This window comes from Diadema antillarum, unplaced genomic scaffold, assembly GCF_040938485.1.
Source record: "Diadema antillarum isolate AM-2024a unplaced genomic scaffold, OU_Dant_1.0 seq00000005_RagTag, whole genome shotgun sequence".
In the NCBI taxonomy this organism is placed as follows: domain Eukaryota; kingdom Metazoa; phylum Echinodermata; class Echinoidea; order Diadematoida; family Diadematidae; genus Diadema; species Diadema antillarum.
Window position 1 is genome coordinate 520,903 of NW_027271127.1, and position 17,026 is coordinate 537,928.

Consider the following 17,026-nt stretch of genomic DNA (forward strand, 5'->3'; position numbering starts at 1 on the left):
TGTCACATGCGTACAACAATATAAGGAAAATATAAAGAGAATTTCACAAAATTTCATCTTTTGCAAAAAGTACACATTCCCCCGACTCGTTACCAACAAATGTTATGGGTAATATTATTCCCCCTGCCTTTAGAAAGAGTCAAGTCAAGTGCTCTTTTATTATGCGAAAAAAGTGAAAATATGTTGAATTTTCTTTACATTTTCTTTATACTGTTGTACGTATATGACTCACAAGCTGTAGTAGTCTCCTCATCCAGCGGATCCAACACAAAAATTTTAAAAATTCATAACTTTTGCATCGATTGTCCAGTTTTCCTCAAACTTTCACTGATGTGTTCTACTGATATTGTTGCATTCTCTCAATCCTTATGTTTATGAAGGTGAACTTGTCCTTTAATATAGGCCTTCTAATAAGGTGTGACCTTGGCTTCTCAGATAGATGGTATTTTATCGCTTCTCCTGTCTGGTGTTGATATATATTATAATATGGCCCATAATAACGACAGAAGAGACGTAGTCCATGTGTCTCTGCCGTATGGTAGTGTACTATAATCATACAGACATTGTGTATACCCCCTTTTTGGTCTTCAAAGTCAGTTTGGGATTTGCCCAGGCACGAGATGTGATGAGGAGAGCAAGTGTTGTTGCTGACTTCCCAATCCTCTGTCGAGTCCAGGGAGAGGTCGCCAATGACCTGATGATAGTGGAGCCAAGATAAGGGAATTGGCCAACGACTTCAAGCTCTTAGCCAACATCATCATACGGTTTTCTTTATCTTAAGGTAAACCTGAATATTCAATGTTGTCACTGCTCTACAAGACGGCCCTGCCACTTACTAATACCGGCTAACGTTGCCAGGTACCCATGTATACACCTGGGTCGAGAATGGCATAGTGAGGGTAAACACGTACGTACGTCTTGTCCAAGGACGTAGGCACTTTACGGGAATCGAACTCGAGACCTCCGATTGAAAGTGGCGATTCTCATCAACTATGCCACAGTGCCCCACTGTTGCAGTGCAGAATGAGCGGCGTCGTGTCTATAGAACATAATTTGTATTCTGAAAGAGCAGACTCTAAGCTTTACAATGATGTATAACTCAAATCAAATGGACTCTTCTAACCTATTCAAATATTGGAAAGAAAGCATACACTCAGGAAAAGTGTGAACTGAGAAAAGAGACTCTAAAGTACAGTGTCTATTCAAGCGCTTAATCTTCACCAGGCCGTGCTGGCTGTGTGATGAATGGGACAAAAAACAAGATGTTAACCGCTGGAGTAACAACAATGAAGGGATTATCAGATTTAACTGATATTGAGCACGCCTTATTAACATATTCTGTCCATAAATCAATGCCAACTTCCAAAGCAGTAGCATCACCCTTTCAAAAGTTATTAGAGTCGGAAGTTAAGAATGTGTACAAGGTTTTTAAGAAATGAAAAGTGAACTCTAAAGACACACCTAATCTTACTATTATACCCAAAAAGTGCTCGAGATAAACTGCTAAAAAACACACTTTCCTGCCCATTTTATGATCCCAAATTTTGTATATTTTAGAAGAAGACTTACTCTTTCAGAAAGATCGACTGGGTTGACCCATTTCACCTATTTTCAGTCCTTAGACAAAATCAGTGTGTGCGACTTTATGTTCGTTTTGTGATGCACGGTCACATATATTGTTCCAAGACGTTTGTCATTCCCAGGCTGCCGCCCACCCCCATCAGGAGTTCCCCAGGGATGTTTATCACACAAGTGCTGCATCATATCAGGAAAAAGCGGTTGTGTCGATAAAGGTTTTGCATACCATGGACCTTGCTCTGAGGCAAACGGGGTTGAATAGTCCCGTATTTAATCTGATGCAGTGCAGAAGGCTTACTTCAGAAACATAGCGAAGAAATCACGAAAGGGGAGCGAGTCCACGTTCTTGTTTAACGCCACTTACAATGCTGCATGGTTACGAAACTTCGGAGTGTTTTTCATGTTGGTGTGGAATGATGCAGTCATTCTCATTTTCGGTGGGCTGTCAATGGTAGGGAGGATCTTGTAGACATCGTCTCTACTTATACCAGGTCAAATGCCTTAGTGAGGGCGATGCAGATGACAAGTAGGAGCACTTTCTCTTCTCGGCTTCTGGGTTTGGCATATAGGGAGTACAGACCATGTGTAATGGTTGGATGTATAGCCTACCCCACCCCCCCCCCCCCCCCCCTCCCTGCCCGGCATACCCCCTCTTAACGTAGAGGGACTGCCTGACTGGACTGCTACTAAAGGAGTAGAGTGACTGTACTCCAGGTGCGGGAATGATTTCTGTGACTGAGGTATAACTATAATGCACGGGATTCACCTGAACGTTATTATAAAACCTGTTATATAAAGAAAAACTTTTCCCTTGTTTTATCAGATGTGCGATAGATGACAGAGGGAAACCTGTCAACATCAAAAATAAACGTACATGTAAAATAACAATTTTCTTCATGATCTTTTTGGTCTAAACCATGCATAGACTTCGCGTGCCTTGGATGAATACATCTTAGTAAAAGAGTTTTTAATGAAGAGATGAGGTACATGCAGAGTAATTTTCATACACAGGATGATATTTCTAAAGACAGATGAATGAGAACAATCGTGTAATTGAAAACATTCATACTTTTCAATTTATCTATCTCTTATTGATCATTTTTCTTTGTTATTTCCCAGTAAGAAATTCCGCGTGGAGCCCTACACGTTTTGAACCAACATAAATGATTTATGTAAATTGCGATTGAATTTCATGTGTATGATAAATGTGTCTCAGACGCATCGCTTTCAAATATGTCAAGGCGCGGATACATTGATGTCTTAAAGGTGCCATCATTTCAACCGGCTAAAAAAAAATGGCGACTTTTTTTTTCTGCTGTCAATCATATTAATCTGAAAAGAAAGTGAGGTCGTCCTTTGATTTTAGATTCTCTTTGACCCTGAAAAGTAGGTTTGAAAATGCGTTTGACTGTTCTTCGCATCTTTTAATGATAGCCTAGAGATATATGCGGTTTTCAAATGTGTTGGGCACAACTATATGGACCAACACAGTTTAGTGCAAGCATTTGAGTGACATGTTTTGTGAAAAAAATTATGAGAGATAAAAGTATCAGGAGCACAAATGTGTCAGGAATATCATGTTGCATCACATTTGGTTTTTTGTTTTTGTTTTTGGTTTTTTGCGAGAGAAGATGCATTTTACACCAATTCTATTTTTTTTCCAAAAATCCCATACCACTTATATTTGCATTATAATAACGATACAAGAGCATGAATGCCATCCTTCGCCTTGTTTCTTCTTGTCTAATGTCATATTTTCGGAAATGCCAATTCACTCGTATCATTTTGCCATGGTTATTCTCATTCTCCTCCATTTGACCTATATATCTGCTCTAGAAATTTTGAACACTTACAGTTTGATCTTGCACAATTTTGTGAGACCACACGTAGTATCAATTCAAGAAGTGCAACCTCGTGATATATAACTCTTCAACAGCTTGGCCTAATGACATGGGGAACCTGTTTTCCGAATACATGCAGCCAGGCTGAAATCCAAGCTGTTTCTGATGAGTGTAAGTGAAAGACGACTTAATACAGCAGTAATATGTACACGCATTTACCATATTCCTGTCATGTTAATAGGTTTTGATTGTACAATAGGTAAACCCCTAAATAGGCGAATACACTGAGTTTTTCGACGTTGTTTTAGTTTGTTAGCACTGGCATGTTCATTGTAGATAATAAACTATAGAAAATGTAAGGGGAAATGAAAGCTGCGATGGCTATAATAACTATCCTTGTTTTTATCCAAATTGCAAAACCTCCCTTTCCGTAGAGGAGTTTTGTGATGGAGCGTCATATCAAAAGTCAGCGTTTTAAATAAATTAGTATTGTCTTTGGGAAGTATATTTGAGAAATTACGATTCTGTGGCCTTTCCAAAGCATTAACTTCTTTGATCTCCGTGAACAAAACAAAACGGTTCAGAATGTTAAAAAATTGTTCACCTCTCAACCCAATTTTCCCCATCTCAGCATAAACCTAAGGTAATGTGTCTTCACAACGTTTTCTTATTCTCAGTTTGGCTGGCTCTTGGTGCCCCTGAGCCATTTGGAGCGTACGAATGTATGGGCCCAGAGCCATGGCGAAAAGCGGACATAGCATTCTTGTAAGTTTGAATTAAGCATTGATTGCTAACATATCATATCATATCTCTCATACTACTAGCATGTACACGGTATCAAACGAAGTCACAGTGAATCAAGGTTATAAAGCACATTTCTTCAAAATATTCCAATAACTTGTAACCTAATTCAACAAAATCCGAATTACCTGCAGGGAATTGAGTTAAAAATCATCTTGTGTACCTCCAGTGTCATACCATATTCAAGTTTCACATTTGGTCATATACCTGCTCTACATGACTTGTCTCTTTATAAGCTCAACTTACGTAATCACTATTCAACTTGACAGAATGCCATGGTAACTAAATAACAGAAGATATTGTAAACGTTTGAACACGGACTGTTCTTCTTGCGTTAACAGGTCCATCTTGTCGTTACTCGCCTTAATGGTGGTAGTGGGATCTTTCTATGACGTTTTCTTGCACAAGCTTGTCCTAAAGAAGATTGTCATAGACACTGATAACTGCCGCAACGGTTCGGCGTTGCTCGATGTTGCGAACACAGCCGGAAAACACAAGATCGCCCTTCCCGGTTCCAACCCACAAACGCCAAAATCGAAGGAGCTGAAGAATGAGAAGCCACAAATACGACTTGGTTGGGGTAAGGGTGGAAACGCAATGGAGAGAGTAAAACCATAGAGTATACAATGAATATGTCACAATTAGTTGACCTCAAGTGAGTGGTATTAGTATTCATGATGGAAGAAACATTTGCTGTAGAAGGCCCCTTTGACTGGACGTTTGCCCATTGCAAGTGTCGAAACTGTCGGCCATTGATCTGAATGGACGTTTGGACTTGATTACCAGACAAATAATGCTGACAATGAAAGAAACACACGAGTTTATTTCGACAGGCTCAGATAAACTACATGTATCAATTAAAAAACAAAACAAAACAATAAATGGCAATAGATCAATAGATGATCAGGGAGTTAAAATACCAGTACTACTTTGTACGGCTTATTTTCTAAAATCTAAAACGTCTAATTCCTGATCTCGTCTTCTCACTCGAAATAATAAAGGTACATTCACGTTGTAAAAATCACAAAATGTTATGTTTTTATGTCATAAAATACTTGTAGTTGTTTGCTGTACTTTGTTTCTATAAACACATTTTGAACTTTGCCCTCACTTTCCTAACCTTATCACATCTACTGATTTAATTCATTAATGCGACGTCATTTTTTTTCAACAAGTGGGCTTGATAGTGCTAGTTATAGAAGTGTAAATAAAAGGAATAATTATATCAAAAAGCAATTTAGAACCTGATTTTCCCCGATATAATTGATTTGCATAATCAATGTGGCGGGTCCAATACATGATATTTCCCACGATGAACGCGTTGTAACCACTGTCTTCTCTCTTTACTCCCTCGTCCTGTACATATCAAGTATCATTCATTTCTGCACTTTACACCAACTATATAACCCCTCTTCACCGCCCTCAGGTGCTATATAGGCCTACCCTATAAAGCATGTACCATCTGAAAATAAGATTGAATCTAATTCTCACTTATCCTCTCGCTTTTTCTATCAAAATCCCCTCATCACTACACTTTGTAATCTTCATACACATTGTATACCACTTTCTGTTTCAATGCCTTGACATACCCAGCTGTACTGGACGGAACCATGATGTCCTTCTCAGCAGTGACGAATGGTCGCAAACTTCTCAGCGCTAAGAAGGCCGCTGGCAACATGGCAGTTTTGAACGGTCTCCGCGTCATCAGCATGTTCTGGATCATCTTGGGACACACCTGCCAGTTTAACATCCCTTACATCGGTATTATCGCCTATACTTTTGCCACTCTTTCGTTATGATATTGTTGTTTTTTGGTCCAACTGTAGTCACAGTAGTCGTACAAAACATTTTGGCGACACTGCCTCTGCCCCCCCCCCCCTCCGAAGAGAAATCCAAATTGAAAAAAAAAGTATATGCTGGTGCCACCGTGAGTCCATCAAAGTCAAGTACTATATGGACCCCCCCCCCCCCCCAAAAAAAAAAAAAAAATACTCACGTATCACGATGTTAGAGTACTTCGAGAAAAAGCAGTTACAGGCCTATTACAGCTGCATTCAAGGGACACAAGGGGCTATATTATCCTGATAGCATGGTATGTAAAGCATTCCTTGCATGTTGGATAATTCCTTTAGTTACTTGGTACAGATATGTACTTACAAAACTAAGTTAAACAGCATATCGATGTCCCCTTTGCATGATTGTTTTATTCTAGCCTTGGGATATACAACCGCATCTTACCCTTGCATGAGTTGGTCCCACACTGAGTGCTGAGTATTTAACGAGTGCTTCTAACGTGAGCGGCATTTCAATTTACCTGTAAGCGCAGTATACAAAAGTATCCGAAATTGATATAACGTTCGTTAATGTGAAATAAAGAAAAGGGTGCGTGCTAACGAACCTTCAGAGTTACATGTGCGAACCTTATTTCTTTTTCGGATTAACAAACCTTTGGAATAGTTTCTGGATTCACAAACCTTTGGAAAAACGAGCCGTAATCTGTGATATTTGGTACTTGGCGAGTAGCCTATTCCTTTGCTCTGCAATAACAATATTGTTCTTATTTCGTTTTCCTGTGCAGATAACGATGCACAAGCCATTGAGCTAACCTCAAATTTCGGATTCCTTGGGGTTGCGAATGCATCTTTTTCTGTTGACACATTCTTCGTTATGAGGTACAATGTATTTGTAATCTTGAATGATATTTTATAAAATTATCACCATCTGCAGTTATTCGTCTCCTCACCAGTTGACTTCCATCAACGCCTACTTTTACACACTATGTAACAAACCGATGAAAATGTTTGAGAAGAAAGAAATACAACAAACTTTAGATCTCGGCATGTTTCTTATTAGAAATCTGCTTATGATGATAAAAAGACGCGTTAATGCTTTTCATGATTATCATTTTGATATGATTTTTCAACAATTTTGAACTGAACTTGATTTCACATGCAGAGATTAGATAAAATGATTATCACTAGAGCAGTAGAACACTACATTCCTAAAGATTTCGAGATACGACTTACATGCGGATGTGTCACAATCCGTTAAATCGATGTTGCCTGGAAAATCAATATAGAATATACGCATTGGTGTTGGTTTCATAGTATTATGTCGATGAGTTATATGAATACTGTTCGCTGGATTCTGTCTGACACTGTTGAGTGCATATTTCGCACCATTAACACAAGACAATGGAATCTACTCGACGCAATGGTTAGAAGAAAAAAAAATACAGCTATAAACAAACTTGAAAATGTGACAAATTAGAGAGAGGACCGTATTGCTCCTCTGCTGAATCCCGGCAAAATACATGAACTTTATTTTTTTTGAGATTTTTTTTTCTTCACAGTAACTAGTTGATGCAATTAGCACACATATTGATACTTGCACTTACTTTTATTTCCACTGTTAACCACGATTTCTTAGTGGCTTTCTCGTCACCTTCTTCACGCTGCGGCAAATAGCCAAGAAGAATATGGATAAAGTCTACAGTTGGGGTATTTTCTATTTTCATCGGTGGTGGCGCCTCACCCCTCCCTACGCAGCAGCAATGGGAATCTGGGCCCTGCTTAAACCCCACTTTGCTCAGGGTCCCCGCACAGACGCTCAACACGAACTGGTCAGGACCGCATGCAGGGAAACCTGGTGGACGAACTTTCTCTACATAAACAACCTCTATCCATGGCCTGGAGAGCTGATAGATACTGTACGACACCTTTCTGAAAATGTGCTGTTTTCCCAATAATCGATCTATTGTAGGCATTTCATAATTTCCCCCACTATTGTTGACGGAAAAGATTAACGACAAGCCACATACACAGTATGGTATAAAGCGACGTACCAGGTAAATGAAGAACCCGATGAGTATGTTAAGATCACAGGTATGAGGCGAACTAAAACTACTGCAGAAACCTGCTGACTGCTGTCTGTTAGACCAAATAAACACAATCATTACGCCACATAACCGAAGAATATAATTATGGTGGACCCAAGGAGAAGATGATACAGTTGCTTGGTACATGTTCAATGTTTGTCGAAAGGAATTTACCAAATTTAAGGAAATGTATGTCTTCAAGGCAAGAAAGAAGAGAATGATACAGAAAAACATATATATATGTATATATATGTATATATATATATATATATATATATATATATATATATATATGTATATATGTATATATACACTTTCAGTAGTAAAAAAAATGAGTTATTTGTATATTGCAGAAAGAGAATCAGTTTACTCTGTACCGGCACAAAAATGAAGAAGGGCATGTTTTCAGTTGAAAGTGCCCTAATTCATCTTCCATGTTGGCATGTTGGAAAAGTATGTTTTGTTGTTCTGCCCCTATACCAGTGACAATATTGTTGAAAATGTACCTATAATGACATGTAACAGCACTCTCTATATGAAGATTGACATTAATTCTGCAAAGATTTTGATTTCGTCCCAATTTTGATGATTGAACATGTTCATAGTAGAGACAAGGAGATGCTGGGGAACATTCAAGTTTTCATTTTCTCTGGGTTACATTACAGTGCATGGGGTGGTCTTGGTATTTGGCGAACGACATGCAGTTTTACATCATCAGTCCGTTTATATTACTCGTGCTTTACAGGTAGGCCAGTGTGTTTCTTTTTTGTGTTTTCTTTTGCAGCGTTTTTTTTTTAAAAAGTAGACTCTGCTCTCAAGAATGTGAAAATTACGAAAGATAAATAGGCCACGAGCATTGTTGTCTGAATGTGTCAAATCTTTCATCAGTTTCTGATATATATACAAGTTTTTCTCTTCCCATTGGCAAAAGATATATATATATATATTTTTTTTTTTGCAAAAACGGCGTTGTTTATATATGTGAAGGTGAACACATCAAAAGAAATTGTTAAGTAGCAATATTGTACAGGAGATGTAAACACGATCAGTATACCTAATAGAAGATATTTCACAGACAGTTATATGCTGGATGTAGCTCCAGCGTCTGATGAGGAAAATTTACAAACACACTGGAGAGGGGAGACCACTTAAAATAGTCCATATAACAGATTGTTAAAACCTGTGTTTGCAGAAACAAATACGAGGAGGAGTTATGTTCAAGTTTCTCGTCACTGTTAAACGAGGGCAAACAAGACTATGCTAACACGCGCATGTCTTAGTGTTCATAAACACATAGACCTTTGAAGGTGTTAGTTATAATGATTTATCCTTGCTCTTAATTTCCTAGGAATGGAAAGGCTGGTCTTGCTTTGCTCACATCATTGTTGGTGGCGTCTCTTGCCTGCAATGTGGGACTAAATTGGTACTACGGCTACAACTTTAATCCATACGGCACTCAACCGTGAGTAATGACTTTTGTGTGTATGGCGTATGCAGGAACATTTTTTCTTGGGGGCAAGAATATTTTATGTGCAGTATTTTGAGTTAACTCGCCAAGAGGGAGGGCAGCCATTAAGTTGGCTGCGAATCCAAACTGGACAATGGTGTACCCACACACAGCATCTTCCCCACTGACAACTGTCAGAGCTGACAATTTCAGCAAAATCCTTGGTTTTGATTGGCTGAGATGCTCTGGTCACTGACTGATACTATGGTGATTCAAGTTGTCAGCGCTGACAAACGTTGATGAAACACCCCCCAGGTCGACAACTTATAGTCTCCAGCCAAATGAGAAACCCACAATAGTTTATGGAGATGGACCTAGCGGGAGGAGGATGTTGGACGGAGTATATCCCCCTTCCAAACGGGGAAGTTTTGGCATTTCTAGAATTGAAATGTAGTGTTGTTGGGGAAGAGGTTGAGGTTGTTAGTTAAGAATTACATTCCCATTTATATGTGACTTAAATGAAGTAAAATAATACACTGAATTCATTGATAATCTAGTAGAAGTCGAACAAACAGAATTACAACTGTAACTTCTGTTAAAATGTTACCGAAATAAAAAGGTAGTAACATTTTAATGTTTAGCAAAACACACACACACACACACACACACTCACTCACACACAAACATGCTGTGAAGCAGTTATATTGCTCTCAAGAACTTCAAGATTAAATCAGAAGATCATGACATCGCCTCAAAATACTCCAAGAAGTTTGTATGTAACACTTAAAAAAATGATTTTTATCATATAAACAATAATAAACAAGACATTTTGCGTGAACTCCTATCTGCAAGCGATGCTGAAATCATGAAGTCATCTCTGGTCATCGAATTTGCATGGACGACAATAACAACACCACAGCTCTCCTGAACCTCCAAAAGTCATAACACTCTCCCGTTTATGATGCAATATTCTTACTGTTTTGTTCGAACGAGCTTGATTTGTTCTACTTTATCTGAAATGCTCTTTCTTTCGGTTACAGACTATACAACAACAACACTGCCAATAATCCAGCGGCTGACAACATTTACGGTAAACCCTACACTCGTATCGTCACATACATCTTGGGGATGTTCCTCGGCTATGTAATCTACAACCTGAAGGACAAGAAAATTAACATCCACTGGGTATTGTTTATCTTCATTTTATCATTGCTACTCTCTATCACCGTACAGAACACAGTAGGTAATGTCCCAATTAGAGGGAAATAATCAAAGCATTTGTGTTAAAATTCCCCTTATCATCATTGCATACAACGGCAAGTCACTAACTGGTTCACATTCGAATACGCTTAAAAACTCCGTTAGGTTTGCCCCCCCCCCCCAAAAAAAAAAAATACAAAAAACAAACAAACAAACAAACACAACAATATAATATCAAATACGGCTTGCACACGATCACATACTCCACAAGTTGTCACACATTATTGATCTATAGACTGTTAAAGTCGAAATAAAGTTGTAGACAATCCCTGTACAGCATACATTATTATGTTATCTGGATGTGGGTCAAGTGCGGTTTTTGATTGTTTTTTTTTTAATTGAGAATTACCAGAAAAATATTTACTATAGCTTAAATCCTTTCCACACTTAGGCCATATTTTGTTTTCTTTCGTGGAAAAGGGTAGAAAGCATTAAGTCCTGATTTATTTCCGATAGTATACTCGGGCTATTCATAGATATCCCGATGATTTTCTTGTTGATCGCAAGAAAATTTGGTAATTACCGTGCAAGCAACAGGCCAATGATTCCTTTTAATTCTGCTTGTTCCCATTGGATAGCTACTTCAACCATGCGCAATAACACACTGGCCACAACCGCGTCAACGTAGAGGATAAATCTAGGCCTACTGAATGAGTGAATAACGACAAATATAAACTCCATTTACCCATATAAAGTTATGTTCAGACGGTGATAATTAACTTCGAAGTTAAGCCATCTTCGAGGATAAGATTTTGATTAAGTACCATGTAGATGCACTCAAAGGTAAGTTAACTTGAAGTTAACTCGATGATAATAAGCACCGCGAGATTTCTCAGATTAACGCTCTTTCAACGGACACAACTTGAACTTAAGCGTGACCTCATCGTAACCCCCTACTCCCTTTAGCTTCCAGGTCAACCTCCAGAATATAAATACGATGCCTCTCGTACTAGGGTTATAGCGAACTTCCGGTTCTATTCTTTTTATATATATATCATCGAGCGGGACTCGCTCATAATAACGGGGGCAGGAGCTTATCATCGATGGTAAGCTACCCTTGAGGATAAGCTTCGCCTAGCGGACGCGCGTCGTAGTTTAGGGGCAAGAGCTTATTCTCGAAGGTACGGATCACCGTCTGAACGCAACTAGTACTGTTCATTATGGTATGATATGCTGTGCGTACACTATTACATAATTATGAGCTCCGAGGTTCCTAAGCTGATTCACGTCCAAAGCAGAGATTGACTTGTGACTTATGCGTGGGCCTCAGTCGGGATATAGAGGATGGAGGTGAGCTATACCAACATTCCATATAGTACTGATAGCATGGCATAACTATGAATATACATTGTTAATGTGTATTAGATTAATTCATTATAGGGCCAAGGGGTATTACAGTACGTAGGCAAAAGCAATAGCATAGTACATAATGATATAAATTATATGGATATGAATTATATCAGAAGTGATAGTTAATCCCACAGCGCGTTATCCATTCTCACACTCTAAATCATTTGTTTTGGTATTTTCTTCCTGTTTCCTGCCATACGAATATAATATTATCCGCAAAAAAACAAAAGAAAAGAAAAGAAAAATGTTATTCAATCTGGACTGGACAATCAACCAGATCAAATCAACCAAGAAAGGAAGATTTTGACGAACACAATAGGTGGCACACTGTAAGCGTATCATCTAACAAGGGGCACCAACTTGTTTTACTGTGTGCACTTGCAGGTCGTGGTGGTCGCACTGTGGTTGTGTGCCCTTGGCACCATGTTCGGGGCTGTGTATGGCATCTGGTCCTGCCACGACCGCTACATTGAACAATGGGAGTCGGTCATCTACCTCTCATTTAGTCGTTTTGCGTGGGGGCTCGCCATCTGTTGGATCATCTTTGCTTGTCTCTTCGGTTATGGAGGTCAGTAGAGAGAAACATTTCGTCTTTCATTAGTCCTAATGAACCAAACTCCTTGTCGATGATATGACATAACATGCTTTCCAGTTCCTGTGCCTACTCAGTACCCGATTGATTTACTCACTTCTTTTTCTGCATGTTGGGATATTGTATTCATCTTTGCCACGTTGTGCCAGAAAAATCAAGAAATGAATTTTTTTTTCTCTAAAGAAATTCGTCAGAATAGCAATCCTACACAGCAACATTTAAGCAGTCCTCGTTTCAACTCCTGAAATGCACCCGCAAACCTTAGTAACGGGTAAACCAAGAGTTTAATCATGGCTCGTGCTCACACCAGACGTCCTTCTCATACTAGTATATAATTATTGATATCTCTGGTCCCGAAGTGGCATAGCTACTTAATGATATCCCGAATCTCAGTGCAAGTTGTACTAGTTTTATTTCCACTCTTGCAACTTCGACCTGGGCATGCTCAACGCACATCAGATTGGGGGGGGGGGGGTCACTATATACATCAGCTTTGTGGACGGGCTCTCGAGAAGGATTTGTATATTGAATGTCATGAGTTTCGGAATGCGGGATATCTCCTGATTATGAGTTAAAACCACTGATCAAAGATTTTATCGTGTTTGTTTTTTGTGAAGAGATGAACTACTGATAAGTCGTAGCAGTAACTCTAAGATCAGTAAATCTTGTCAGGGAGGGGAAGGTCACCCCCAAGCTGATCATGCTCATCTCTGCATTTGAAGAATAGAAATCCCTGATAGGGGATTTCCACTACACTCTTCGCGAGCAGTGCAAAACTATTGATCAGAAGTTTAAACATTGTACGAGCATAATTTAAACCCCCTAAATATCGCTGGTTTGTTCTGCGTGGAAGAGCAAATCATTGTAAATTAAGAAAAGTAACTGAAATTATTGTACTTGCGCACGCAGTGATAATAGCATGGTAGTGCATAGAATTCATGCCAACTGCATGGCGACGGTTAAGAACGCGTTTTAATTTTGAAAGTATTTTAGCAAAAGAAGGCGTTTGAATCTCAGTGAGCCAGTCCACATGGCTCAATGTGGCAAAACGTCTATCAGAAAAAAAAAATCATCATATTGGTATCATCTAGGTATCTACACTTTTGTACTTCTTTATCTCTGACTGGCTGGCAAGAATTCACCCCAGATTGATGAGTGGGCGATGTTACTGCCCTTGTTATATACGTCGAGGAAACTTCCGGATCCGTCGAGGAATATTTTCCATACTGCTGAGGACTGTCGGTGAAAATCGAACTAGGGGAATTACTCAGATATTACCCCCACAACATTCCTTTGATACACTCAACAGGCATGCACAATATTGCAGACAGAGAATGATTAACACACCGCGCGCCGATCACGTTCTCTATGTAGTTCAAATGATTATAACCACGTTTTGGTTACTAATACTAACACCGTGGACCCTATACACGATCGCCTACCTAGATGTGCACAATCTAGAAAAAAAAGGCGGCCCTTTTTGCACAATCTAGAAAAAAAAGGCGGGGATTTCGCATCAGTGGGCACACATCCACATGAGCCAGATGTTTTGAAATAGCGCGCTATTTTCAGAATCTCGAGCTTGGATTTTCATAACCCGCTGACGAACTAGAGCGCTATTTGATAATGTGAATTCAAATAAGCGCACTAATCTAAAAACTAATACCCCAGTCACATATAAACACGAATGCTCAAGGATCTACACGGTGATCCGAGGAGATCCGGGGAGATTCGGGGAGGTCGGGGTGATCCAGGGATATCCGAGATAGTTTTGACCTCGATGGAATGTCGACGAGCGTTGGTATGCCTGTACACCCGGTATCAACACGGCAGCTACACGGATAAGGCCGGAAGAGCGCGGCGTCTACACGGACAAACACGGCATCTACACGGATCAACACGGCAGCTACACGGCAGCCACACGGACCACCCTGGATTGCTCTGCCAACACGGCAATCCCCGGATGACGCCGGATGTTTTTGACCTCCAAAAGTTGCCGTGTTGGCCTCCCGGATGTCCCCGGACCTACACGGACATCCACGGATGTCCACGGATGTCCCCGGATCTACACGGACATCCACGGATGTTCACGGATGTCCAAGGCGTCAACACGGATCTCCCGCGGATCACCCCGGATCAGATCGGGGGTGGTTCGGGGTGATCCGGGATGTCTATGTGACTGGGGCATAAGCTCGAGAAAATTTCTTTACCCAAACTCGGGAAAATTCGAAATAGCAGGATAATCTGCGAACTAGCGCTATGCATTATTATCCCACCTCCCTGATCCCATCATGCCTAGTGTGTGTGACCCGATCGATGGAGGCAACCTGCATACAAATCGCAGGTATTTTTTTTTTTTTTTTTTGAAAGCGCGCGCTCTACTCACGCTGCTGAGCTATCGAATTAGCTCGAAAAAAAATCGGGCTAATTCCCTTCGGGCTGATATGAATAGGAAATAAAATAGTGCGCTAATTTGCGATCGCGAAAAAGATCTCGAGTTTGGATTTTTTTTTTTCATCAGGCTGATCTGAAAACGTCTAATATTAAAACGGTACCCCTCGCTCTCTCCTGCGGTTTTATTGCCCGAGGCGAGGAAGTTTCTCCTCTGGACGGTGTCCTAACTTTGTCGGGTAAGGTTTGTTAAGACAGGGCTTGAGTGAAGTTACAAACCAACATATGGCTTTTGGTAAAAATTACCCATTTCTGTTCATGCGCAAAGAGTGGAATTGCACACTGGTCTTCGTTGGTGAGATCAAACAGCCTCTCCACAAACGTCTTTTCAAGCACGTAGATCTATACAAGCGTTGAACGAATCATCTGTGTTCATTCATCTGAACAACGCGGGACATCATTCTGAGGACAAAGATAATTGTCATTCTTGACAAAGAAACCAGAAGGTTTGAACGAGGAGTCCCTGGAGCTGTGTACATGAACACGGAAAATCCTTCCCTCAACAGCGGAGGGACCCTGACACAGCTTTCACCAAAGATACAAGTCGATGATCCGGAAAATTCCTCAACGCACAAACAATAAAGGCAATAACATCGCCATCCATCCATTACGGGTGAACGCTCACCAGTCAGTCAGAGCTGAAGGGGTGACCCGGACGAGTCACGAAACTGTTCTCTCCGTGTTTTTTTTTAATAAGTAAGTCTAGACTTCTTGCTTCTCCTTCTTGTTCAATCTGCGCCTCCTTCAATCTTGAAAATGCATGAAAACTTTTGATGTGTGTGTGTGTGTGTGTGTGTGTGTGCATGTGAACCAGTCGAACAGAATGATTACGTGTTGTTATAACTGTAATGAATGTAAATGTAAAACGATGGAACTTCACACTTGTGCGTGTTTGTGGATTTCTTCATGTCAGTCACCGATAATGAATATCGATTATATCTAGATCTTGTTACAGATTTCACCCTTGCCAGATTTTTCGTCGATTTGCATACTCATATGTTTATTACTTGTTTGTTTTGTTTTGCTTTTACTCAAACGCGATGGGATTTCAAATATGTATGAATATTTTTCAAGCAAGTTCTGAAGACATCAACAGCGATAATACTAGTGAATACATTTTGATGTCCGCATAGTATAGATAGATACCCAAAAAGGACCACTATCATAATTTTCTCGTGGTAGCACTTATGCCACTTGAGCTAGATGATTGGTGCACTCAGATTTACACCTCTCTCAGCAAGAATGAATATGTTGATAGCAGCTATATAACCTGCTGACGACACGGTGGGGGCATGCGTCACACCATGCTGCGAGAATTTCTTGTAGTATGTGCTGAAACACAATAGCTAATTTCAGTAACTTTCCTCCACCAACTCCCTGTTTGTCCATGTCATGTCTGCGGTCTTTCTGTCCGTCTCTCCCTCTCTCTCTCTCTCTCTCTCTCTCTAAAAATCTTTCTCAACACTGAAATAGGAAAGTATTCAGGAATTGATTTAGTATGTGAGATAACTCAGGGAATCACAAACACTGAAAAAGGAAAATAATAATGATAACAACGGTTGTCAGAAATAAATATTTACACGTCCGATTTCATAACTCTTTTTTGTGTGTTTTGAGACAGTCTTACAGCTGTTTATAGGAAACAAGCCAAACATATCAGGATTTAAAACAGTTGATCCGTCATTTCGCGCTGCAGTACTGTGTGCAAAGGAGAAAACCCTGATCGTATTTTTTCTGTGCTCATGTCGTAAGTGGGTTTCAACCCATCATCAGGGGTTATTCCGAATTTTGCAACACATATAATTCCATACTCGAAATAGTTTCACTCT

At 39.9% G+C, this 17,026-nt stretch overlaps 1 protein-coding gene across 1 annotated transcript in view; it reads left to right on the top strand.

Moving 5' to 3' along the window:
• Positions 1 to 17,026, top strand: part of LOC139724928 (nose resistant to fluoxetine protein 6-like) — a 35,859-nt gene that overhangs the window by 7,306 nt on the left and 11,527 nt on the right. The window contains exons 4-12 of the mRNA XM_071636049.1: positions 4,097 to 4,184; positions 4,562 to 4,800; positions 5,814 to 5,981; positions 6,799 to 6,892; positions 7,650 to 7,929; positions 8,763 to 8,842; positions 9,446 to 9,559; positions 10,585 to 10,729; positions 12,539 to 12,722. Of these exons, the coding sequence (XP_071492150.1) occupies positions 4,097 to 4,184; positions 4,562 to 4,800; positions 5,814 to 5,981; positions 6,799 to 6,892; positions 7,650 to 7,929; positions 8,763 to 8,842; positions 9,446 to 9,559; positions 10,585 to 10,729; positions 12,539 to 12,722 (1,392 nt within the window). The remainder of the gene's footprint in view (positions 1 to 4,096; positions 4,185 to 4,561; positions 4,801 to 5,813; positions 5,982 to 6,798; positions 6,893 to 7,649; positions 7,930 to 8,762; positions 8,843 to 9,445; positions 9,560 to 10,584; positions 10,730 to 12,538; positions 12,723 to 17,026) is intronic.